We start from the raw sequence: 24,899 nt of genomic DNA, 5'->3' as shown, positions 1-24,899 counted from the left end.
CTTAAGGAATGGGAGTCAATATTACTGCTCTTAATTAACTTTGCCCAAAGGAAAGCAGTACAATTATGCTTTGAGAGTGAGTTTAGTTATTTAATAAACTTGGTAGCTACACTTCAGGGGGACAATGTGTTTTACACACATTATCATGTTCCTAACCTTGTAAACATACATTTGGAAGTATCAGAAATTTTCTAATATCCACTTATATTCTGCACAGTGTACATGGTGAAACACACTACAAACCTTCAGTCACTTCAGAGGGTGGAAACATGCATGAAACAAAAGCAATTTTTAAAAAGGACAGGGGCTTTGATCTCTAAGTAACAGAACCTGTTTTATATTATAAAATTGTTGTTATAAAACAGCACATCTTGATTTACTGTGAAATGCAATAGCATTCATAATGCACTGTTGTAATTTTTTTTATTCATCCCTTGTTTGCAAACCTGTGTCACGGTATCATCTGCTTATTCTATTGTATGCTTTCTCTAGTTACAACGGAAACCGTACAAGTCAATCAGGCCTTACTGAAATACTGACCAACCTCAATTTGGTGTCAACCAACTCCTCAGTCTCATCGATAGAATTTCCCTATCCTACAGTCCAACTTAACTTCACAAATTACTAACAATGAATTAAATGAAATCGAGTATATATAAAAAAATTGAGCAATACATAACTTGAATATTGCTAAAACAATGGCACTTTTAAGCTTTTCAGTACACACAAGTGCATCACACTGCATGCCAAAGTGAATTTTAAATTATTTGTCAGCCAAATTCTTCTCGCACACAGAATTATCTAGCAAGTGTTGGACACAGTGCTTGAAATTTTGCAAGTGTGGGCAGATTTGGCACAGACAATATGAACAGAATGAGCACGTATAACCACTGTGCCTATTTCAACTCAACAATATAGGTGAGTCATTCATTGGTTCAGTTCTCAGGGCAATGCTTTGATCAAAGTCAACCTGCTTGGTTTAAAATTTAAACAAACTTATCAGTTAACTCTTAATCATTGTTAGTTTTCATGGCAATGCCTCTACCAACCAGAGTCCACTTGCAAACCAATCAGCATTCTCTTCTAGTGCAGCATGGCTGTTGATTTTCCCCTTAAACTGGTATTGTTGCAAAATGTCCTGATGAGTGCATGTCAATAAGCTTTGACAAAATATCTTTTTTCAGCACTACCCAAAATTTTAAAGAAAAAAAAAGAGTATTGGCTGGCGTGCTAGGAAAACTAATCTTTAGGTAACTATCGATGGAGTTTTCGGGTTTGGAAGCATTGTAACAGAAATATGAAAACGATGGGAGAGTTCACAGAGTTAGAATTACAGAAAATAAGAGCAGGGTAAATTCTCCAACTCAGTAACCTGTTCCCACATCCTCCTTTAATCCCTTTAGCCCCAAAGGCCTACATCCAATTCCTTCTTGAAAACATTCTGCGCTCTTTCTTATAAACTCTAATGAACATAATCCTAACTGATTCAGTCTCTTTCCATGTCAGTGCCCCCCCACCCCCCAAATCCCAGGAACCAGTCTATAAACTTTCATTGCAGTCCATCCATAACCAGAACATTCTTCCTCAATTAAGGAGATCAAAATCACACATGGTACTCCAGGTATGGTCTCACCAAGACCTTGTGCAACTGCAGCTGGACATTCTTGCTCCTGTACTCGAATCTTCTCATTACGAAGGCCAACATTGTACTTGCTGCCTTCACCACAAGTACATTTACTTGCAGCAACTGACGTACACGGACACCCAAGTCTCGTGGCACCTTCCCCTTTCCCAATATATCGCCATCCAGATGATAATCTGTTTTCCTGTTTTTGCTACCAAAGTGAATAACATCAAATTTATCCAGATTATAGTGTATGGGGAGACAATGGCCCAGTGGTATTCTCACTAGATTATTAATCCAGAGATCTAGATAATATTATAGGGACCCAGGTTTGAATCCTGCCATAGCAGGTGTAAGAATCTAAATCTGATAAAGTCTGGAATTAAGAGTCCAATGATGACCAAGAAAGTGTTGCTAATTGTCAATTCATTAATTTCCTTTGCTCAAAAGGATTATCTGCTCTGGGCTACATGTGACTCCACACACTCAGCAGTGTGGTTGACTCTTAACTGCCCTCTTGCAATTAGGATACGCAATAAGTACTGGCTTAGCCAGCAGCACCAATATCCTGCGTAAGAAAATCTGCCATGCAACTGCTCATCACTCAATCACAGTGAAGCAACTCTGCATTCATCTCAGTTTACCCTCCCACCCAGCTATGCATCATCTGCAAACTTGGACATAGCACATTTAGTGCCCTTATCTAAAATCATTAATATAACAGTCTGGGTCCAAGCACTTATTACTGCAGTAGTCCAGTAGTCACCAGCTGCCACTTGGAAAAAGAACCACTTATTATTACTGTTCAGTCTGCTACTCAGTTGTCTATCCATGTCAGTGCACACTTCCAATCCTATATTCTTTTATTTTACATGCTAACCTCTTATGTAAGACCCTATTGAAAACTTTTTTGAAAGTCACACAGGTAGTGTTTATTGTCTTTATTGGTCAGTGCACTGAGTTTCGGAGCTGGAAGGTCATGTTGCAGCTGTACAGGACATCGGTTAGGTCACTTTTGGAACACTGAGTGCAAATCTAGTCTCCCCGCAATAGGAAGGATGTTGTGAAAATTGAAAGGGTTCAGAAAAGATTTACAAGGATGTTGCCAGGGCTGGAGTGTTTGAGCTTTAGGAAGAGGCTGAATACACTGAGGCTATTTTCCCTAGGGTGTCAGAGGCAGACAGGTGATTGTATTGATGATTATTAAACGAGGGGCATGGATAGGGTAAATAGAAAAGGTATTTTCCCCAGGGTGGGGAGTTCAAAACTAGATGGCATAGGTTTAAGGTGAGAGGGGTAAGATTTCAAAAGGACTTTTTCACACAGAGGGTGGTGCATATATGGAACGAGCTAACAGAGGAAGTGTTGGAGGCTGGTAAAATTACAACATTTAAAAAAGGTGTCTGGATGGGGTCATAAATAGGAAGGGTTGAGAGGGATATTGGCCAAATGCTGGCACGTGGGACTAGATTTATTTAGGATATCTGGTCAGCATGGGCAAGTTGGAGCAAAGGATGTATTTCAGTATTGTACATATCTATGACAGGAAGTCCAACTAAACTATATCCATAGCTCCCCCAGTCAACACTCCTAATTACAACCTTAAAACAAAATTCAGCAGATTCTTTCAAATCTAATCACAGTCTTCCTCAGTGCTTACTGTTAAATCTTTTATTATGGACAATAACATTTTCCTCTACTGAGGTCAGGTTTACTGGTCTTTAATTGTATCTATCATTTTTAAATAGTGGGGTTACATTAGCTACCCTCCAATCTGTGGGAACTGAACAGAGTCTCTAGAATCTTGAAAGATGATCACTGACAAATCCATGATTTCTTAAATATTCTGGGATGTAAATTATCACTCCCTGGGGACTTACTGGATCTTAATCCCACCAATTTCCCTAATATTTGTGAAATGCGGTTCTGTCTTCACAAAGGAGGACGGAAATAAATTATGCATTTAATTGGCCTGCCCACAGTGCATTCTCCATTATAACTTCCCCTGCTTGACTGTAAGGGACTTGCATTTATCATAATGAATTTTTTTCTCTTCACAATCAGTTTGTATGTTCCCCGTACACTTAGTTTTGTACTCTATTTCCCCCTTTTCAATTCCTTTGGCAACAACATGAGAAAGCACTCCTATGAAAAGGATGACAGTTACATTTACACAAGTTCCTTGAAGAGCTTTGCACACTATCAGTCTCAGTGAGTACCTTCCTCTGTCACATTTGGGAATGTGACGATTATTTTGGGTTAGAGGTCAGAGTAGATTGAGCAAATGGTGTAACTGACCTGCAGTAGGAATCGTAATAGGTGGAAGAAAATCGAAATGGGATTATTGGCATGGATGATCAAGGAAGGAAATTGCATTGATGTAAGGCAAAAAGAACTTTTGTTGTAAGTTTAATTTAATTTGTTTTCCATTCCTGGAAGACTTTTAAAAGCTTTTATTCAAAGCTCAAACTGCTTCACTACCATGTACTAGTTAGTATTTAAGTAATAAGGATATCCCAGTTAGCATGACAGGAACCCCTTGAAAGAATTCTAGCTTCATTCATCAAAAACAAATCCCTTTTTCATGATTAGGAAAAAGCTTTAAGGTGCTTAGCATTTTTACCACGATATTCCAAACAGTGCTGATGAGCAGATAATAGTTCTTGTGTAAAAGTTGATGGTCAGTCATGAAGCAACAAATCTGCCAACACAGGGTGAGGAAAAAAATTACAACTTGAGGGACATTCAGTGGTGCAAACTGATCAGATGATAAGCCCACGACAGTTGCTGCTGGAAGGACACACATGGAAAGAGCTTCACCATAAATCAACAGACAGGAAATGACTGGAAAAGCAAGTGTTATCAAGACGTGAGTTAAAAATAATGCACCAAATGTGTTGTATACTTAATCATCAATAATATTGAATCTATTAACTATATTTGTAGAATGTAAAAGTAGATTCTTCAATTATTATGGCATAATAACTATATTTGAACACAAAGCATTTTCCATCCCACATGATTTTGTGTACTTCAGACAATTTAGCATATATTTTACACACTCACCACACTACAGTCGCCTCTACAATGAGCCCTAAGGACTTGAAGCCAAATTAAACCCCAAATTTTATGAATATTTTGCATGTGTTTTGGAAAAATAAAATTTCTCTCCAATGTGGTGTCTGATCTATTAAGTATTACAGACCTTTGATTTAATTTCAGTCTTCCCATATATGTAGTAATTTATTTTAGCACATTCACATTCTTTTGGTTGATTGAGATAATGGAAACAATCTCTACAGGTCATTAAGAATTCAGTCAGCTAACTGCCAGAATGCATTTACTGCAGGAACAGCACCGTCATCAGCTTATTTTGCCGCCCTCCCATACTTTAACCAGCTGAGCTTTGCTATAATGGAGAAGTCAGACTGCAAATGATAATCAATACTGGGATTCAACTCAGTTTAATTGAGTGTCAAATGTTCTGCTGCTGTATGTGCCAACCCACCCCATGAAAGACCTTTAAATGTCACAGTTGACAGGCCTATGCAACCTTGTATAAAAGTTTTTACACAGCAAATAATTTTGCAGAGAAAAGCATAACAGTACCATTTTGTCAATACAAATGCGAGAAAAAAAAATGAATATTTTTAGTTTCCAAAGAGTGCATCTATTTTTCACTGCCTGAGTCTTTAAATTCAAGTTATTCAAACGAATGCCACAAATAAGTAAGCCCTTTTAACTGATACCAGTTCTCACAGTCTGAGGGTTAATGGATTAATGTTCCTTCACAAATTAAATTGCATTTCTAAAACACTTGGTTTTGTATTTTAGCCACATATGCTGCAGGAATGGTACTTCAAGAATTTAGCTCCCAATAGCTACAAAAATCTGATGAGCAGCTATTAGTTAGCAGTCATATTAGCAACTTAGACATACAGCACAAAAACAGACCCTACAGTACAACTCCTCCATGCTGACCAGCTATCTTAAACAGATCTACTCCCATTTGCCAGCATTTGGTACATATCCCTCTAAACCCCTTCCCTTCATATAACCATCCAGATACTGTTTAAATGATGTAAGTATACCAGCCTCCGCCACTTCTTTTGGCAGCTCATTCCATACATGTGCCGCTTCTACTGAAAAAGTTGCCCCTTAGATCCCTTGTAGATCTCCTTGTTACCTGAAATCTATGCCCTCTACTTTTGGACTTCCCTAACCCATAGATTAGACCTTGTCTACCCTACCCATGTCACTCATGATTTTATACACCTCTATAAGGTCACCCCTCAGCCTGTCTATTTAGCCTCTCCCTGTAGCCCAAACCTGGCAACATCCTTCTAAATTTTTTCGAAAACCTTTCAAGTTTCACAACATCCTTCCTATAGTAGGGAGACCAAAACTACACACAGTATTTCAAAAGTTGCCTAACCAATATCCTGATCAGAGATAATGGGAACTGCAGATGCTGCAGAATCCAAGATAACAAACTGTAGAGCTGGATGAACACAGCAAGCCAAGCAGCATCTCAGGAGCACAAAAGCTGACATTTCGGGCCTAGAGCCTTCATCAGGTGTGTTCATCCAGCTCCACACTTTGTTAACCAATATCCTGTACAGCTGCAACATGACATCTCAACTTCTACACTCCATGCACTGACCAATAAAGGCAAGCATACCAAATGCCTTCTTCACTATCCTATTTACCTGCAGCTCTGCTTTCAAGGAACAATGAATCTGCACTCCAAGGTCACTTTGCTGAGCATCACTCCTTAGGACATTACCATTAAGTCTATAAGTCCTGCCCTGAGTTGTCTTTCCAAATCACAGGACCTCACATTTATCTAAATTAACATCCATCTGCCATTCTTTGGCTCATTGGCCCATCTGATCATGATCCCATTATACCCTGAAGTAACCTTCTTCGCTGTCCATTACACTTCCAATTTTGGTACCATTTGCAAAGTTATTAACTATACCTATGTTCATATCCAACTCATTTATATAAATCTAAACAGCATTAGTAAGATCAAGGTACTTCCTTGATAACACAAGAAATTGAAACCCAAATGTAAAAATCAACTGCATTATAACATGCTGCAAGATAAGCTGAATCCCAATACCTACATCCATCTCGGAAACACCTCTATTAAAAAGTTTAACATACAATTGTACCTGGGGTTCACATGATTTCAGCTTTGGTTTTGAAAAACTAAAATTAGTTGTGTGAAAAAATTGATTTTAAAATCTTAAATGAATGGGTACAAGAGGGGATAAAAGTACCAAACTGAAGACCATGTGGTTTTGCTGAGAGGATGAGATAAAACCATGAAAATGAGTCATGATCAAGAGGTCATTTCAGGCTTGCAAAGTACTAAAGTACCCCAAGGATGACTGTTGGGACCTCAACCACTTAGTAGCTATATTTTGATCTGGATAAAGGAGCCAAGACTATATTCTTGAGAAGAGACATACTATTTTCTTAAAATCTCATATTCATCAGTAAAGACACAGGAATGCTTAATTTCAAAGGGAACATTTTATACTGCATGACAAAAGATCATTGATTGGTTGAGGGGTTACCACAGAAATTGCAAAAGGTTGCTATTCTCCCAAGATTTTCTTTAAATTTAAGACAAGTCGATCTGATCTGTCAGGGTGCTCCAAAGGGCATATCTTACCATGCTTTTATTGAATCAAAAGAGGTATAATTCTGGGCAAATTTTGCCTGCACACAGCCGACAAACATAACATTGAAAGCCTAGCTGGTGGTCTTAAATTAGTTCAAAAACAGAATTTGCTGGTGAAACTCAGAAGACTCTCTGAAGAAGAGATATCGGTTGCAAAACATTAACTGTGCTTTCTTCCCACGAACACTGCCAGACGTGAGTTAGAACACAGAACAGTACAGCACAGTATAGGCTTTGCGGCCCACGACGTTGTGCCAAACTTTTACCCTAATCCTAAGGTCTACCCAACCTCCACCGCTACCTTATACTATCATCCATATGCCTAGCTAATGGCCACATAAATGCCCCAATGAGGCTGACTCCACTACCCTCTGCGGCAATGCATTCCACACCCCTACCTCTGAGTAAAGAACCTACTTCTGACGTCTCCCGGATATCTACCTCCTTTCACTTTAAGACTATGTCCCCTCGTAAAAGCTACCTCCGCTCTAGGACAGAGACTCTGGCTGTCTACTCTATCTCTACCTCTGATCATTTTGTACACCTCTATCAAGTTACTTCTCATCCTCCGCTGTTTGGAAGAGAAAAACCCTAGCTCTCTCAACTTTCGTAAGACCTTCCCTCCATTACAGGCAACATCCTAATAAATCTCCTCTGTGCCTTTTCCAACACTTCCACATCATCCCTGTAATGAGGTGACCTGAACTGGACACAACACTCCAGGTGTGGCCGAACCAGACTTTTGTATAGCTGGAGCATAACTTCACAGCTCTTGAACTCAATCCCTCTATTAATGAAAGCTAACACACCATACGCCTTCTTCACAACTCTATCCACCTGGGTTCAGGGATAATGGGAACTGCAGATGCTGGAGAATCCAAGATAACAAAGTTTGGGGCTGGCTGAACACAGCAGGCCAAGCAGCATCTTAGGAGAAGGGTCTAGGCCCGAAACGTCAGCTTCTGTGCTCCTAAGATGCTGCTTGGCCTGCTGTGTTCATCCAGCCCCACACTTTGTTACCTATCCACCTGGGTGGCAGCTTTCAGGGAACTGTGAACATGAACCCCAAGTTCCCTCTGCTCCTCCACACTGCCAAAAATCTGTTAACCCTGTATTCTGCTTTCAAGTTTGTCCTTCCAAAATAAATCACCCCACACTTGTCAGGGTTAAATGCCATAAAAGTTTCGCCAGCAATTTCTGTTTCTGTTTCAGATCGTAAGCGTTCCCAGTTGTGTTCTTTTATACTGTCGTAAATTGGCTGTTACTGTAATTCTCAGGATTGATCAGAATTTTTTGTTTTATTCTGAGGACACAGACGTTGCTGGTCAGATCAGCATTTATTGCCCATTGCTGTTTACGCAAAGGGCAGTTAAGAGTCAGCCACATTGCTGTGGATGTGGGATCACACACAGTCCGGACCAGGTGAGGATGGTAATTTCCTTCCCTAAAAAGGACATTAGTGAACAAATGTTTTTTTCCCCCCAGCAATTGACAATTGCTTCATAATTGTAATTAGACTGCTAATTCTACGTTTTTATTGAATTCAAATTCCACCATATACCATGGCAGGATTTGAACCTGCATCTCCAGAACATTACCTGGGTCTCTGGATTAATAATCTAGCAATGATACCATGAGGCTATCATCTCTTCTAAATAATGTACAATCACAGGATCACATCAAAAGGCATAGAAGACAACAATTCCACAGTGCTTCCCTCATGGCAATTCTTAACCACAATTGATTTGTCTTCTCTCAATTTAAAGAACAGCTTGGGAAATAACTTTTTTTATGTATTCCCCATCATAACACCTCAACTAGAGTCCACATATCACAAATTAGCACCCCTTTCTCACCAGTATAAATTGCTGTTCCTTCAAAATCTGATATCCTCGAGTTTGTCCTGATAAATGCAATATGAAATTCTGACAGCAAGTGTCTTTTTCAGCAACACAAACATTTTGCGACATATTGTATTGCACTAAATTTGATAAAGTGGGACGGTAAGTTGTGAAGACACAAAGACTATGTATTAGCATACGGAGGGGTTGAACACGCTAAAATTTGGCAGATGGAGTATAATGTTGGAAAAATGAGGGTGCCCACTTTGACAGGAAGAACAGAAGAAATGAAGAATATTTAAATGCAGTGTTTGCAGACACTGCAGTATGCAGTTTGTGGATGCCCTTATGACATAGGTGCATGTTAACTTCGTGATATAAATGATTAGGAAGATCTATAGAATACTGGCCTTTATTGCAAGGGCAATGAAGTATGTGTCGTCAAAGCAATGGCAAAAACTAAACATCCAGATGGCCCAAGCTAATGCCCAAAAGTTAGGAATACTTTACTTTAAAAGATCTGTAAGATTCTGAAAAGAGAGCTAGTTGTAAGTAATACAAGATTCTCCAACTAGTGTAAGTTTACAGCGAACTGGTGTTAGCCACACCATAGGTGAACCACAGAAGCCTGATTATTAGATTGAACACTGATACTGCAACGTGCCACATGAAATTTCACTTTCAATATAATCCAAATGACAAAATCAACACAGCTTTGATTCCAATCATGGTTCAATTGTCAGAGCTTGTTCTGTCTGCCCACTCTAATACACAAATACAGGCTAATTTTTTTTTTAAAAACCTGTGTGTATGATGACAACAACACGTTGGAGTACATTTCACAGACATAACGCAACTCAGGACTGGAATGACACTACACACTGAGCAAAACAGGCTATTTTATCAGTGTCATGTCAATGGCCTTGATTTTACATACTCGCATTTACCATTATTTTACTATTTAGTTGAAATTGTTTTGCTATGAAATACTTGTAAAAACACTGCTTAAATTTGTTTAAATTCATCAAGGCAACCTGCACAATTGCAAAAATGACCAGGTCCTAACTGAATTAATCTGTTCCATGCAAGTGCTAGGAATTTTTCAGCAACAGAAAAACGTTTACATTTCAAAGCCACAGAATTCCAAGGGTAATATGCTATACAACGTTCCTTAGCTAGAAAGGGCTCATGATTCCAAAAATACACCAAAAGAAGTCATAACCCTCAAAGTAGTCCATTTGCTATGTCCACATCCAGAAAGCATGCCAAACATGGGGTGCTCCAAAATGAATCACAACATTAGCAAGGCAATTGCTGCATTAGGCAATAATCTATTGCTATGATCATAAACATTTAGATAGCAGCCGATATCTGGATAGCCTGAAACATTAGAAAACTGCAGCAAAATCCTCCTGGCTGTTCAGCTTTAATGCATCAAGGCATTTATTTCTGCTGACAGTATCACTGCTTAAATTTATGTTTCTAAACCTTTAATAGCTTGGTATTAAATCCCAACATACTAATAATCTAAAATTGAAATCCTGCACAGATTACATAAATGCATTTTTCCCTCAGGTAAATGACTTGTTGTAAAACAACCTTCATTGTTCAAACTGCATCACTAAATTAACGCAACATAATACACTGAAATAGATGACTAAAATTAAAGGGTAAAATCTGCCATTGCGACATTGAGCGATGGTAAAAGGCCCATTTACCGTAAGGAACGGCTATTTAAAAAGCCGAATCCACCAGGTTTCACTGAACTAATTGCCTCTCGTGTATCCAACCACGTTTAAGTCGAAATTTACGTCGCAAAGTAGTTATGCAATGTTAACATTTGCAGAGAAAACTACTTTTAAAACAAAAATTACCGATTACAGTCTGTAATATTTTATTAAAAGGCACTCCACAAACAGAAATTCCAAGAAACACACCGTAATAACGCTTATTTCTCTACCAGCTGTCACTGAAAAGCTAAAACAAAGCTAACGAATGGGGGAGGGGAAGTAAAAGGACAGTCATTACGTGGGGTTAGGTTTCCTAGAGAATTCCTTTGTGAATTAACGTCGCTGGAACAAACCAGAAAAACACATTTAACATGCATCACACCGACGCACTATACAAAACAAAAGTTCTCCATCCTGGTAAAGAATATGGTCAATCGTAGCATAAGGCTAGTTAATCTAATAAAGTTTTTTTAAAATCGAGAAGAGACTTTAAGAGTTGTTGGCAGCAACATTAGTTACTAAAACCAGTAACAAACCACCATTCCGTGGTAAAACAAAGTAAAGGTTGAGGGAGGAAGGAAAGTCAGCCATTACACGAGGTTAGTTATTCCAGAGATTTAATCTTTGGTTTTATGCTAATGTATAAATACAATCTAAACAGTTGCGGAATATTCTGGATCAAGCAATAATGTCATGAAATGATTAAATTAAGGAAATACTGATATAGGACAACTAGTTGCAAGATTTTCGAAAACAACCAACGTCTTTCAGCTTCCTGCTCAGCCTACACAAATTTGCGAAGATTACACGATCTTGTAAAGGTGTAACGGCCCCAAATAACGAGTTCATGAAAATAGTGATACATAATACGTAGCTACAAAATTCCATACAGCAAGCGGGAATGTCTTAGTCTGACCATGCAGATCAGTGTCTTATTCACAGACACATGAAAATTCCTCTCAAGACCTTGTGTAACAAGCAATAACGTCTAAGCTTGTGGAAACATTTTTTAAAAGAAAAATCGAGCTGGAGCATTTTCCATAACAAGTAATAATGACGTTAAGATGTCTCTACTAACCCCATATCAATGCACAGCTATATAAAAACTGGTTGCAAGACCTTGCAGAACAAGCACGAATGTTTGCAAATGATGAGAGCACTGCCGTCTCTGGGTTAACTGCTCACTCAGTGCACAGGCTGGGCTGTGCCAAACGCTTTTTACTCACCCACAGATCTGTATCCTAATATCGCAACCTTACGGGACTTCGGTTGTGGCATGTTAACAACGAGGTTCAAGCCAAAAAAAGTACTTTTTTATATTTTAAAAAATGTTTCTGTTGTTATTTCCTTTTTAAAAGAATTCAAATTACAGGCCGACAACCCCCCCAGGAAAAAAAGTAGGGGGAGGGGTGGGAACTTAATACCTCAATAAATTAATCTACATGGATTTCTTTTAAGAAATACGGAGTTTAGAAAGCAACAAAAAACACAATCAATGGTAATTTCTGTTCTACTGAGGTATGATCTGTCAGGTATTTGCTATTTTTGGGCTCTCTAAACGCGTAGTGGCGCAGCTCCGGCCCCCTTTCCCCTTCACCAGATTCAACCGGAACCTTCCAACAGGCAGGACCCACCCCCTCACCGCCGCCTATTGGACTAACCCCGCCGGCCTAACGTTTTCTTCCACGTATCGATTGGCTGAAACGTGCGTCAATCATATATCTCCCCGCCCACTCCGCCTTCCCATGCCTCAGTGTGCCGGCTGCGCGCAGGGCAAGTGTTGGTTTCTCAGCAACGCTGGCGGCTGGTCTGTTCACCCCGCCCCGTTCTCAAGCCCTACCCAACACGCGCATCTCGCGCTGATTGCTGGGAATTGAAGTTCATTTGATTCCCTCCCTTTAGTGAATTCCTTACAGTGTGGAAATAGGCCATTTGGCCCATCGAGTCTGGACCGAGCCTCCGACGAGCATCCCACTCAGACCCACGCCCTTACCCAACTCTGTAACCCTGTATTTTAGGTCTAGGCCCGAAATGTCAGCTTTTGTGCTCCTAAGATGCTGCTTGGCCTGCTGTGTTCATCCAGCTCCACACTTTGTTACCCTGTATTTCCCATTGGCTAATCCACCAAGTGTGCGCATCCCTGGTTATTATGGACAATTTAGTATGGGCAATCCACCTAGCCTGCATATCTTTGGACTATGGAAGGAAACCGGAGCACCCGAAGGAAACCCGCTCAGACACAGGAAGAATGTGCAAGCTCCACACAGTCACCTGAGGCTGGCATTGAACCTGGGTCCCTGGTGCTGTGAGGCAGCAGTGCCAACCCCCGAGCCATTGTGCTCCCCTTCTAAAAGTCAGAGCAACAGACAGAAGAGAACCCAGGACAGGTCTTTGTGGTACACCACTCATAACTGAGCACCATGTTGAATATTTTCCATCCACTGCCATCCTTTGCCTTCTTAGGGTCAGTCAATTCTGAATCCAATCTGCCACATTTCCGCCTATCCCATGCCTCCTTACCTTCTGCAAAAGCCTACCATGGGGAACCTTATCAAACACCTTACTTAAAACCATGTATACCACATCCACTGCTCCACCTTCATCCACGTGTTTGATAACCTCTTCAAAGAATTCAATAAGGTTTGTGAGGCAAGATCTACGCCTCACAAATTCATGCTGACTATCACAAATCAAGTTGTGCCTATCCAAGTGATCATAAATCCTATATCTCAGAGCCCTTTCCAATAATTTGCCCATCACTGACGTAAGAGTAATTGGCCTGTAATTTCCAGGGTTATCCCTATTCCCGTTTTTGAACAAGGGAATGTTGTTTCTCTCTCTCCAATCATCCGGCACTATATCCTTGGACAGTGAGGGTGAAAAGATCATCGCCAAAGGCCCTGTGATCTCTTCCCTTGCTTCCCATAGAATCCTTGGATAAATCCCATCAGTCCTGGGGTACTTATCTATTTTCAACTCCCTCAAAATTCCTGGTACATCTTCCTTACCAACATCGATCTCCTCTAGCCTACCAGCCTGTTTCAGACTGTACTCCTCTACAACTGGGTCCCTCTCAGTTGTGAATATCGAAGAAAAGTATTCATTCAGGACCTCTCCGATCTCTTTACGCTCTGTGCACAAATTCCCTTTACAATCCTTGATTGGCCCTACCCTTTCTCTGGTCGTTCTCTTATTTCTCACGTATGTGTAAAAAGGCCTGAAGTTTTCCTTGATCCTATCCACCAAGGTTTTCTCATGCCCCCTTATAGCTCTCCTAAGCTCTTTGTTCAGCTCCTTCCTGGAAAACTTGTATCCCTCTAGAGCCTTTTCCAATCCTTGTTTCCTAATCCTTACATAAGCATCCTCTTAACCAGACATTCGACCTCTCATGAGAACCAGCGCTCCTTCACGTGACCGCGTCTTCCCTTACTGCCAGGGGCAAACACATCGAGCACACGCTGTATGCATTCCATAAACAATCTCCACATTTCGATAGTGCTCTTCCCTGACAGCATCTGTTCTCAATTTAGTTACCGTGTTCTTGCCTAACGGAATTGTAATTACCCTTCTCCCCCCACCCCAATTATAAACCTTACTCTGCTGTATGTACCTATCCTTTTCCATGAGTATTGTAAAATTAACAGAGTTATGATCACTACTGCCGAAATGCTTTCCTGCCAACAGATCTCACGTTCGGCCCAGTTCATTGTGAAGCACCAAATCCAAAATGCCCTCTCCTTGTATCAGTGATAATGGGAACTGCAGATGCTGGAGAATCCAAGATAATAAAATGTGAGGCTGGATGAACACAGCAGGCCCAGCAGCATCTCAGGAGCACAAAAGCTGACGTTTCGGGCCTAGACCCTTCATCAGAGAGGGGGACAGGGAGAGGGAACTGGAATAAATAGGGAGAGACGGGGAGGCGGACTGAAGATGGAGAGAAAAGAAGATAGGTGGAGAGGAGAGTATAGGTGGGGAGGTAGGGAGGGGATAGGTCAGTCCAGGGAAGACAGACAGGTCAAGGAGGTGGGATGAGGTTAGTAGGTAGGAGATGGAGGTGCGGCTTGGGGTGGGAGGAAGGGATGGGTGAGAGGAAGAACAGGTTAGGGAGGCAGAGACAGGTTGGACTTGTTTTGGGATGCAGTGGGTGGAGGGGAAGAGCTGGGCTGGTTGTGTGGTGCAGTGGGGGGAGGGGACAAGCTGGGCTGGTTATGGGATCCAAAGAGGATCCCCCTCGTTCTCACACACCACCCCACCAACCTCCGGATACAACGCATCATCCTCCGACACGTCCGCCATCTAAAATCCGACCCCACCACCCAAGACATTTTTCCATCCCCACCCCTGTCTGCTTTCCGGAGAGACCACTCTCTCCGTGACTCCCTTGTTCACTCCACACTGCCCTCCAACCTCACCACACCCGGCACCTTTCCCTGCAACCGCAGGAAATGCTACACTTGCCCCCACACCTCCTCCCTCATCCCTATCCCAAGCCCCAAGATGACTTTCCACATTAAGCAGAGGTTCACCTCCACATCTGCCAATGTGGTATACTGCATCCACTGTACCCGGTGTGGCTTCCTCTACATTGGGGAAACCAAGCGGAGGCTTGCAGACCGCTTTGCAGAACACCTCCGCTCGGTTCGCAATAAACAACTGCACCTCCCAGTTGCAAACCATTTCCACTCCCCCTCCCATTCTTTAGATGACATGTCCATCATGGGCCTCCTGCAGTGCCACAATGATGCCACCCGAAGGTTGCAGGAACAGCAACTCATATTCCGCTTGGGAACCTTGCAGCCCAATGGTATCAATGTGGACTTCATCAGCTTCAAAATCTCCCCTTCCCCCACCGCATCCCAAAACCAGCCCACTTCGTCCCCTCCCCCCACTGCACCACACAACCAGCCCAGCTCTCCCCCCCACTGGATCCCAAAACCAGTCCAACCTGTCACTGCCTCCCTAACCTGTTCTTCCTCTCACCCATCCCTTCCTCCCATCCCAAGCCGCACCTCCATCTCCTACGTACTAACCTCATCCCACCTCCTTGACCTGTCCGTCTTCCCTGGACTGACCTATTCCCTCCCTACCTCCCCACCTATACTCTCCTCTCCACCTATCTTCTTTTCTCTCCAACTTCGGTCCGCCTCCCCGTCTCTCCCTATTTATTCCAGAACCCTCACCCCATCCCCCTCTCTGATGAAGGGTCTAGGCCCGAAACGTCAGCTTTTGTGCTCCTGAGATACTGCTGGGCCTGCTGTCTTCATCCAGCCTCACATTTTATTATCTTGCCCTCTCCTTGTGTTGGTCTATCTACATAATGTGTCAGGAATCCTTCTTGAAAGCACTGGACAAAATCCGCTCCATCTAAACTATTACAACTAAAATGTTTCCAATCAATATTTGGAAAGTTGAAGTCACCCGTGGTTACAACCCTGTGACTTCTGCACCTTTCCAGTATCTGCCTCCCAATCTGCTTCTCCACTTCTCTACAACTATTAGGGGGATCTGTTTTTAAAAAAAACCCCAACAAAGTGACTGCTCCTTTGTTGTTCTGGACCTCAAACCAAACTGACTCTCTCGACATATCATTCTCGAACTGTGTTTCAGTAGCTGCTATATTAGCCCTGGCTAGCAGTGCAACTGCCCCGTTTCTTTTTCCCCTCACCCTATTTCTTTTAGAGCATCTAAATCCCAGAACCTCCAGCAGCCGTTCCTCTCCCTGAGTTACCCAAGTTTCTGGAATGGCCACAACATTGTAGTTCCAAGACCGACTCGTGCTCTAAGTTCATCCGCATTATTTCTGATACTTGTAGCATTGAAATATATACACCTCAAACCATCTCTGCGTCCAAGCTAAACTTTACTGTTTAGTGGTACTGTTGAAGGATTTGTTAAAAAAGAACACAAAACTTCAGTGGACAGAACAATGCCAGGAGGCATTTGAGAATTTAAAAGCAGTGTAAACCGCCATTTTAGACTCACCAAATTTATTGCAAACTGTCAAAGTCACCGTTGATGCAAGGAATGTACGTGTTGGAGTGGTGTTGTTAAAGGATGATTGTGGAGTTGAAGGGCCAATCAGTTATTTTTCAAGAAAACTCAAAATACACCAGAAAAAAATTCAACCATTGGAAAACAGTTATTGAGTTTTGTAATGACCTTACAATATTTTAATATTTACATTGAAAACAATGGATCAGGGACAATCACAACTGTTTGACATTTTTGGAAAGATTTGAGGACAAGAACACCAGGTTATTTCATTGGAGTCTCATTTTGCAAGCATGTATTTTACAGATTGTACATGTTGCGGGTCATGAAAATATTACCACAGATGCTTTTTCTGGAGTTTAAAAGAAAAATGCTAATATAAAATATAAACTTACAGCAACTTCTAGTGGTCAAATGAAATAAACCCCTGAGACTCACTTTACAATCAACAAGTAACAATTTATTTATCTAATTCTAACTGTGAACAAATTTAGTAAAATATTAACACACCAAATAAACCCCTTCTAACTACTAATTGTACCCAAATAAAATATGATTCTAATGGTATGATGTTCTAATATACAAGTGTAGTGTTTAATGTTGTATATAAATAGAATTTGTATAAAATGTGTAACTATAGAGTAATGAGCTACGGATCTAGTAATAATGGAGTTAAGGTTTTAAAAGAAAAAAACGAAGCCATTTTTCATAATAATCATTCATTCTTTTTTCTAAGGGCAGAGGTGTTGCGATGTTGGGTAGAGTACTTGTGGATTGAGAGACAGGAAGTCAGAATTTGGTGTTTGTAAAATGCTAGGGGTAGGGAAGCATTGTGTGGTTCCTTTAAAAGATGATGTGCTTTCTCTATGCTGTCTCTCTGAGCAGCAGCTTGAAGGTTTGCAAGTACATATAGAGCACCCAGATTGGAACATTTGTATCAAAAGGCCATACAGTTAGCAGGCCAGGCAGCAGGCTTTTTTGTTACCAAGACAACAAGTTTTTTGAATTTAGACCATCAATGTGAACCAGGCACTTCGATACCAAAAACCCTTCCTATCATCTCTGATAAATTTAAAATTTGATAGTTTTGACAAGGTCTTGGGGTGGGAGGAAGGGATGGGTGAGAGGAAGAACAGGTTAGGGAGGCAGTGACAGGTTGGACTGGTTTTGGGATGCAGTGGGGGGAGGGGACGAGCTGGGCTGGTTTTGGGATGCGGCGGGGGAAGGGGAGATTTGATGGTTTTGATAGGTCCAATCCTATTGCAAAAAAGTTACGTCATCAATGGTATAATGCTTACCTCTCATTGCTCTGTTCTAAGAGCAGGTCATCTGGGGTTACAGACACTAAGCACTGTGAGTGACCATAGTGTTCAGGGATGTGTAAATTAGGTTATGGGTGGTGGGTCATGGTGGAATGCACTGAGGGTTCGTGTGGACTCATTGGGCAGAAGGGCTTGTTTCCACACTGTAGGGATTCTATGATTCTCACAGCCAGGTCCTTCTCTGCTTTATAACATTTATTAATGGGTCACTGTAGTCAGGATGTCAGACTAACCCCGCGAAGGCTGCACTGTCTGTGGAATGTGAGTAGGCCCTGCAGTTATTATGAAGCACAATTATTATAATCACCCCCCCCCATATATTTCTCTGCTTCCTCTTGCCCCCTCCTTTCCTTCTCAATCGTCTTTATTTTGGCCTCTATTTGCCTTTTGTAAAATGTGAGGAGCAGTGCGTGTTGCCAAACACCAGCGCTATGTAATTTTGCAACTGATCCTTTAAGTTGGCAGAAGCATTTCACTGTGTGAGCCAGCAACTCAGGAAGTAGCCTAATGCTTACCTCATTGCTCTGTAATAAGAACAGGTCATCTGGAGTTACAGACACTAAGCATTGTGAGTGACCAAATGTGTTTTATTTTGGTGTATGTTATTTATGTAGTTTCTGTACAATTTGCTGGGCTGGTTGCCAAGATTAGTCAAGCCTCTGATTCAGACAACGTGCAACGTCCTTTTTGGGACAAATGGCACAGCTCAGCAGACATTGTGTTGAAGTGACGTCATTCACGAGCAATGTAAATACATACTGGCATATAAAGTGTGGAATCTATATGTTTACTACAGGCTTAAGTTACAGATTAGTCGGTTTTTCATTGAGTTGTGGCACAGGCTCAGGGATAAATGCCCCAATGCTGTTTCTTTACATGAGCAAGAATTTCCCTTTTGTAAAGCTGTAAGAGGGTGGGCAAGCACCCAACTCACTGCCCCCACTGCTGAGGAAGATCCCACTATCATATGCCAATCAGCTGGTCAAGAGCTGCCCGGTGTGCTTCTCGGCCCACCGCGGGACTTGGTCATGGAGGACCAGAAGTTACCAGCCCATTAGAAGCCAGTGATTACTGTGTCCTAGAGACTGCCAGTTGTGGTTGTCTGTTCAGGGAATCCAGAGAAGGTAGGTCTTTTACATTTGCTTCTGATGTGTTAGGGACACAGGGTGTTGGGGGTTGGGGTTGTCAAAGATAAGGTAAGGGAAATTGCTTTCAGGGCCACCTTCCTTGCTCCCTACGCTGTGCCTCTGATAGACCCCAGTTGGACCAAACGGAGGATTCACCAAGAAGCCAAGCATCCATTTCATTGTGGTCACCCAGCTAAAGTAACCACTTTTCTCAGCTGTTGGGGAAGCAAGTAATCAGAAACATTGAGGCCGCCAGGTGGCTGTCAATTAATCAAGCAAGTTGGTAGCAAAATGAGAAAGTGTCCAATGGATCTTCTCACCCAGCATTTATTTGGTGAAGTGGCGAGAATCACAGAATCCCTACAGTGCAGATAGAGGCCATTTAGCACATTGAGTCTGCACTGACCGTCTGAAGAGCATCCTGTCCAGATTCACTCCCGACCCTATCCCGACGAGAATAGTGAAAATATTGCTTGAGGAGAAAATGCAAATAGTGATGTTCCCATGTATTTGCTGCCCTAGCCCTTCTCGATGGAAGCAGTCATGGGTTTGGGCATGTAAAGTGTAACATGTAAGGTATGGAGAGGAGAAATTGTAAAAAATCAGAGCGGCCAGGAGAAGCATGAAGAATTACAGACAACAAAGTGAAATAATAAAGGATTCTATAAATATAAAACATTTACTGGAATAGTTAAAAGGTAGTGTAAATTTAATCTGACAAAGAAACCCTCTTGGTGGTTAAAGAAATAGCAGGAATACCACATTAATAATTAGCCTCAGATTATCCTTGGAGAGTTTGCTGGTGGCAGTGACAGGTCACAGGGAGAGAAAACTGACCAATTTGTGAAGGGTTTGTTAAACCTTCCTCTGGGTTAAAGGGTGAGGCTGGGCGGGAACATGACAATTTGAAATACCCTGCATTGAGCCACTCCATGATGTCTCATCCCCATCCCCCCACAGCACCTTTCTCAGAAACAGTGGCTACTGCCATTGCGGTGGGCAAAGAAAAAGGGAATAAGATAATAAAGTGTGAAGCTGGATGAACACAGCAGGCCAAGCAGCATCTCAGGAGCACAAGAGCTGACGTTTCGGGCCTAGACCCTTCATCAGAGAGGGGGATGGGGTGAGGGTTCTGGAATAAATAGGGAGAGACGGGGAGGCGGACCGAAGATGGAGAGAAAAGAAGATAGATGGAGAGGACAGTATAGGTGGGGAGGTAGGGAGGGGATAGGTCAGTCCAGGGAAGACGGACAGGTCAAGGAGGTGGGATGAGGTTAGTATGTAGGAAATGGAGGTGTGGCTTGGGGTGGGAGGAAGGGATGGGTGAGAGGAAGAACAGGTTAGGGAGGCAGAGACAGGCTGGGCTGGTTTTGGGATGCAGTGGGTTGGGGGGAAGAGCTGGGCTGGTTGTGTGGTGCAGTGGGGGGAGGGGACGAACTGGGCTGATTTTGGGATGCGGTGGGGGAAGGGGAGATTTGGAAGCTGGTGAAGTCCACATTGATACCATTGGGCTGCAGGTTTCCCAAGCGGAATATGAGTTGCTGTTCCTACAACCTTCGGGTGGCATCAGTGTGGCACTGCAGGAGGCCCGTGATGGACATGTCATCTAAAGAATGGGAGGGGGAGTTGAAATGGTTCGCGACTGGGAGGTGCAGTTGTTTATTGCAAACCGAGCGGAGGTGTTCTGCAAAGCGGTCCCCAAGCCTCCGGTTGGTTTCCCCAATGTAGAGGAAGCCACACCGGGTACAATGGATACAGTATACCACATTGGCAGATGTGGAGGTGAACCTCTGCTTAATATGGAAAGTCATCTTGGGGCCTGGGATAGGGGTGAGGGAGGAGGTGTGGGGTCAAGTGTAGCACTTTCTGCGGTAACCGCCCGAAACGTCAGCTTTTGTGCTCCTGAGATGCTACTTGGCCTGCTGTGTTCATCCAGCTTCACACTTTATTATCTTGGATTCTCCAGCATTTGCAGTTCCCATTATCACTTATCAAAGAAAAAGGGAGCTCTGCTTTTCACAAGTTTGGATCTTGTGGATGGTTTACTGCAGGTTCTCCTACAGGAATATGGCTTCACAGAGAAAGTTTAGAGACTCAGTGCTTCTGAGGCCAGAGCTGAGCTTACCAGCAACAGACCATTACCTTAGTCTCTAGATTAACAGTCCAGTGATAATACCACTAGGCCATTGCCTTCACTGACTGGATGCAAGAGCAAGGGGCATATGCTGAAGATGTATGTAATGTTAGTTAGGTCATGGCTGTGAGCAGTGCTCGTCACCACTTTATAGGGAGGTTGTAGCCATGTTGTGAAGGTGCCGGTGTTGGACTGGGCTGGACAAAGTCAGAAGTCACAGAACATCAGGTTATAGTTTAACAGGTTTATTTGAAATCACAAGCTTTCGAAGTGGAGAGAAGCGCGCAGGCGCAGAATATTTACAGACATTTGGCTTGTCTCTAGCACCATCTTATTTTTGGTTATCTGTAATTATATCTCTGCCTTAATAAATCGGTTCGTAGGCCATCCCTTCACTTGCCATTCAGCTGTTTATTCACCCCATGTGACGATTTGATCACCTGAAAAGACTTGTTATTCAGCCTGTCAACACTCTACTCACACCACTGGTACTTATCTGTTGACAATAATCTTAATTACCTGGAATTATCTTGCCACGATCTCTCTGCCCATATATTCTGTGCCTGTGCGCTTCCCTCCACTTCACCCGTCAAAGGAGCAGTGCTCCACAAGCTTGTGATTTCAAATGAACCTGTTGGTGTTGTGTGGCTTCTGACTTGGAAGGATGTGATTTCACTAGAGAGGGAGCCGGGGGGCAGTGTGGTTCACCAGGATGTTGCCGAGGTTGGAGTGACGTACCTTTGAAAAGACAGGATGGGCTTGGGGCTGTTTTCCTCAAAGCAGAGGAGGTTACAGGGGGTGGAAATCTGATTGAGGGTTACAAAGATCTGAGGGCTTGGAAACAGTAGGTTGGGAGAACTGTTTCCTCTTAATCGGGTGGTCAATAACCAAGGGCTGAGCAGGAGGTTTAGAGGAGAGTTGACAAAAATCATTTTTTCTCCCAGAGAGCGGTGGGTATCTGGAACTTAATGCCTACAGGAACAGAAACCCTCAACACATATAAGAATGATGCAAAAGAACACTTGAAACACAATAGTATACAAGGCTGGCCAAGCAGCATCTCAGGAGCACAAAGACTGACGTTTCGGGCCTAAACCCTTCATCTCTGATGAAGGGTTTAGGCCCGAAATGTCAGCCTTTGTGCTCCTGAGATGCTGCTTGGCCTGCTGTGTTCATTCAGCCCCACACTTTGTTATCTTGGATTCTCCAGCATCTGCAGTTTCCATTATCTCAGTGTACAAGGCTGTGGGCCATGGGCTGGAAAGTGGGATTGGACTAAATGAATGATGGATGACCAGTGCAGACATGTTGGGCTGAGGAGCCTCTTTCCATGCTCCTATTCACATGGGGTGCCATAGCCTCCAAGGCTACCAGCCAAAAGCTTGAAAATGCAATCAGTGTCATCAGAGATAACACAGTGTGAAGCAGGAGGAACACAACAGGCCAGGCAGCATCAGAGGAGCAGGAAAGTTGGTGTTTCGAGTAGGGACCCTTCTTAAGACAGGGGGAGGAGGAAGAGGGCTCAGAAATAGAGGAGGAGTGGGCCTGGGGAAGGTAGGTGGGCTGGTGAAAGGTGAGTGCAGGTAGGGAGTGGTGGGGATTGGTCAGTGAGGTGGGAGGAGCAGATAGGTGGGAGAGAAGATGGACAGATTGTGTCAAGTCAGGGAGGTGAGGATGAGAGGGCGGCTTGGTCATCGGATGAGGCCAGGGGTGGGGAGATTTTAAAACTGATAAAATCCATGTTTAGGCCATTGGGCTGTAGGGTCCCGAGGCAGAATATGAGGTGCTGCTCCTCTAGTTTGCAAGTGGCATCGTTGTGACACTGGAGGAGGCCCATTGTAGACTGTTGGGGACATGCTTGTATTCTGTAACTGTCTCTGACCAGGGGCTAAAATCATGAATTGATTCATGAAAATCAGGTGGACCTAAAAGCTTGTGACATTAAACTGATGAATGATCTAGGCCCAAACCGTCAGCTTCTGTACTCCTAAGATGCTGCTTGGCCTGCTGTGTTCATCCAGCTCCACACTTTGTTATCTCGGATTCTCCAGCATCTGCAGTTCCCATTATCTCTGACATTAAACTGCACTTCAGTTTTGTGAACAATTGTAACATTTGCTGTTACCTTTCTGCAAAGGCTGTGTGAGGAATTCATTTAATGAGAACCACTGCCGCCTGCTGGACATAATGTTAAATGAGAGAAAGCTTCACTTCTACCAGCTAAAAGATCTATGCACTTTAATCGGAAAGGTAATGAACATGGCAGTAGTTTTAAAGTGAGATTGTGTGCTTTGTAGATGGCCCTGTTCTAGCAGCTATAGGTCCCATACAAAATAGGTCAGCTCTGCAGAGATTAAAACCACATAAACAAGACATATGGGGATGGGGAGAGAAATTGGAATGAAACATAGATACTTGGAGGGAATCAGAGATAATGGGGACTGCAGATGCTGCAGAATCCAAGATAACAAAGTATGGGGCTGGAGGAACACAGCAGGCCAAGCAGCATCTCAGGAGCACAAAAGCTGACGTATCGGGCCTGGACCCTTCAGCATAGAGGGGGTGGGGAGAGGGAACTGGAATAAATAGGAAGAGAGGGGGAGGCGGACCGAAGATGGATATTACAAGAGAGTTGCAGTGGGAGAGAGATTCCCTGAGGTTGGTCCGGAGGGAGGAGGGTAACTTCTTCAGGCTAGGCATCCTTGGAAGAGGCTTCGCAGTGAGGTTAGAATTGTGATCAGAGATAATGGGGACTGCAGACGCTGGAGAATCCAAGATAACAAAGTGTGAAGCTGGATGAACACAGCAGGCTGACGTTTCGGGCCTAGATCCTTCATCAGAGAGGGGGATGGGGAGAGGGTGCTGAAATGAGGGAATGGTCGCTGCAGAATGCTGACAGGAGTGAAGGGGAAGATGTGCACGGTGGTGGCATCCTGCAAGAGGTGGCAGACATGTTGGAGGTTGATCCCATGAATGCAGAGGCTTATGAAATGGAAATCTTGCCTGGGGGACCACTATTGTTGTTCTGGGATGGAGTGTGAGAGCAGAAGTGTGGGAAATGGGTCAGACACGGCTATAAGCCCTGTCAACCACATTGGGTTGGAGTCCTCAGCTGAGTTAAAAGGAAGACTTGTCTGAAAGAAAAACTGAAAGAACTGTGGCTGCTGTAAATCAGGAACAAAAACAGAAGTTGCTGGAAAGGCTCAGCAGGTCTGACCGCATCTGTGAAATCTTGAAATTGGCTCCACTGTTCAGTTAAGTCATGGACAATCTGTCATTCAAATCAATTTGTTTGTTTTGTTTCTCTTGATACAAATGTGCAATTTTTAAAAATTCATTTTGTGGGATGTGGACATCACTGGCTGGCCAGCATTTCTTGCCCATTCCGAGCTGTCCTTGAGAAAATGGTGATGAGCTGCCTTCTTGAACCGTTGC

At 42.9% G+C, this 24,899-nt stretch overlaps 1 protein-coding gene across 1 annotated transcript in view; it reads right to left on the bottom strand.

The window, feature by feature from the left end:
- rheb (Ras homolog, mTORC1 binding) overlaps positions 1 to 12,511 on the bottom strand; it is a 123,999-nt gene extending 111,488 nt beyond the window's left edge. Inside the window, exon 1 of the mRNA XM_048563508.1 lies at positions 12,114 to 12,511. Coding sequence (XP_048419465.1) covers positions 12,114 to 12,165 — 52 coding nt within the window. The 5' untranslated portion in view covers positions 12,166 to 12,511. The remainder of the gene's footprint in view (positions 1 to 12,113) is intronic.
- Positions 12,512 to 24,899: the final 12,388 nt, after the last annotated feature.

Source organism: Stegostoma tigrinum, chromosome 2 (genome assembly GCF_030684315.1).
Source record: "Stegostoma tigrinum isolate sSteTig4 chromosome 2, sSteTig4.hap1, whole genome shotgun sequence".
Lineage (NCBI taxonomy): Eukaryota > Metazoa > Chordata > Chondrichthyes > Orectolobiformes > Stegostomatidae > Stegostoma > Stegostoma tigrinum.
Note: the sequence above shows the minus strand (reverse complement) of the source record. Positions and strands in the feature narration are given on the sequence as shown.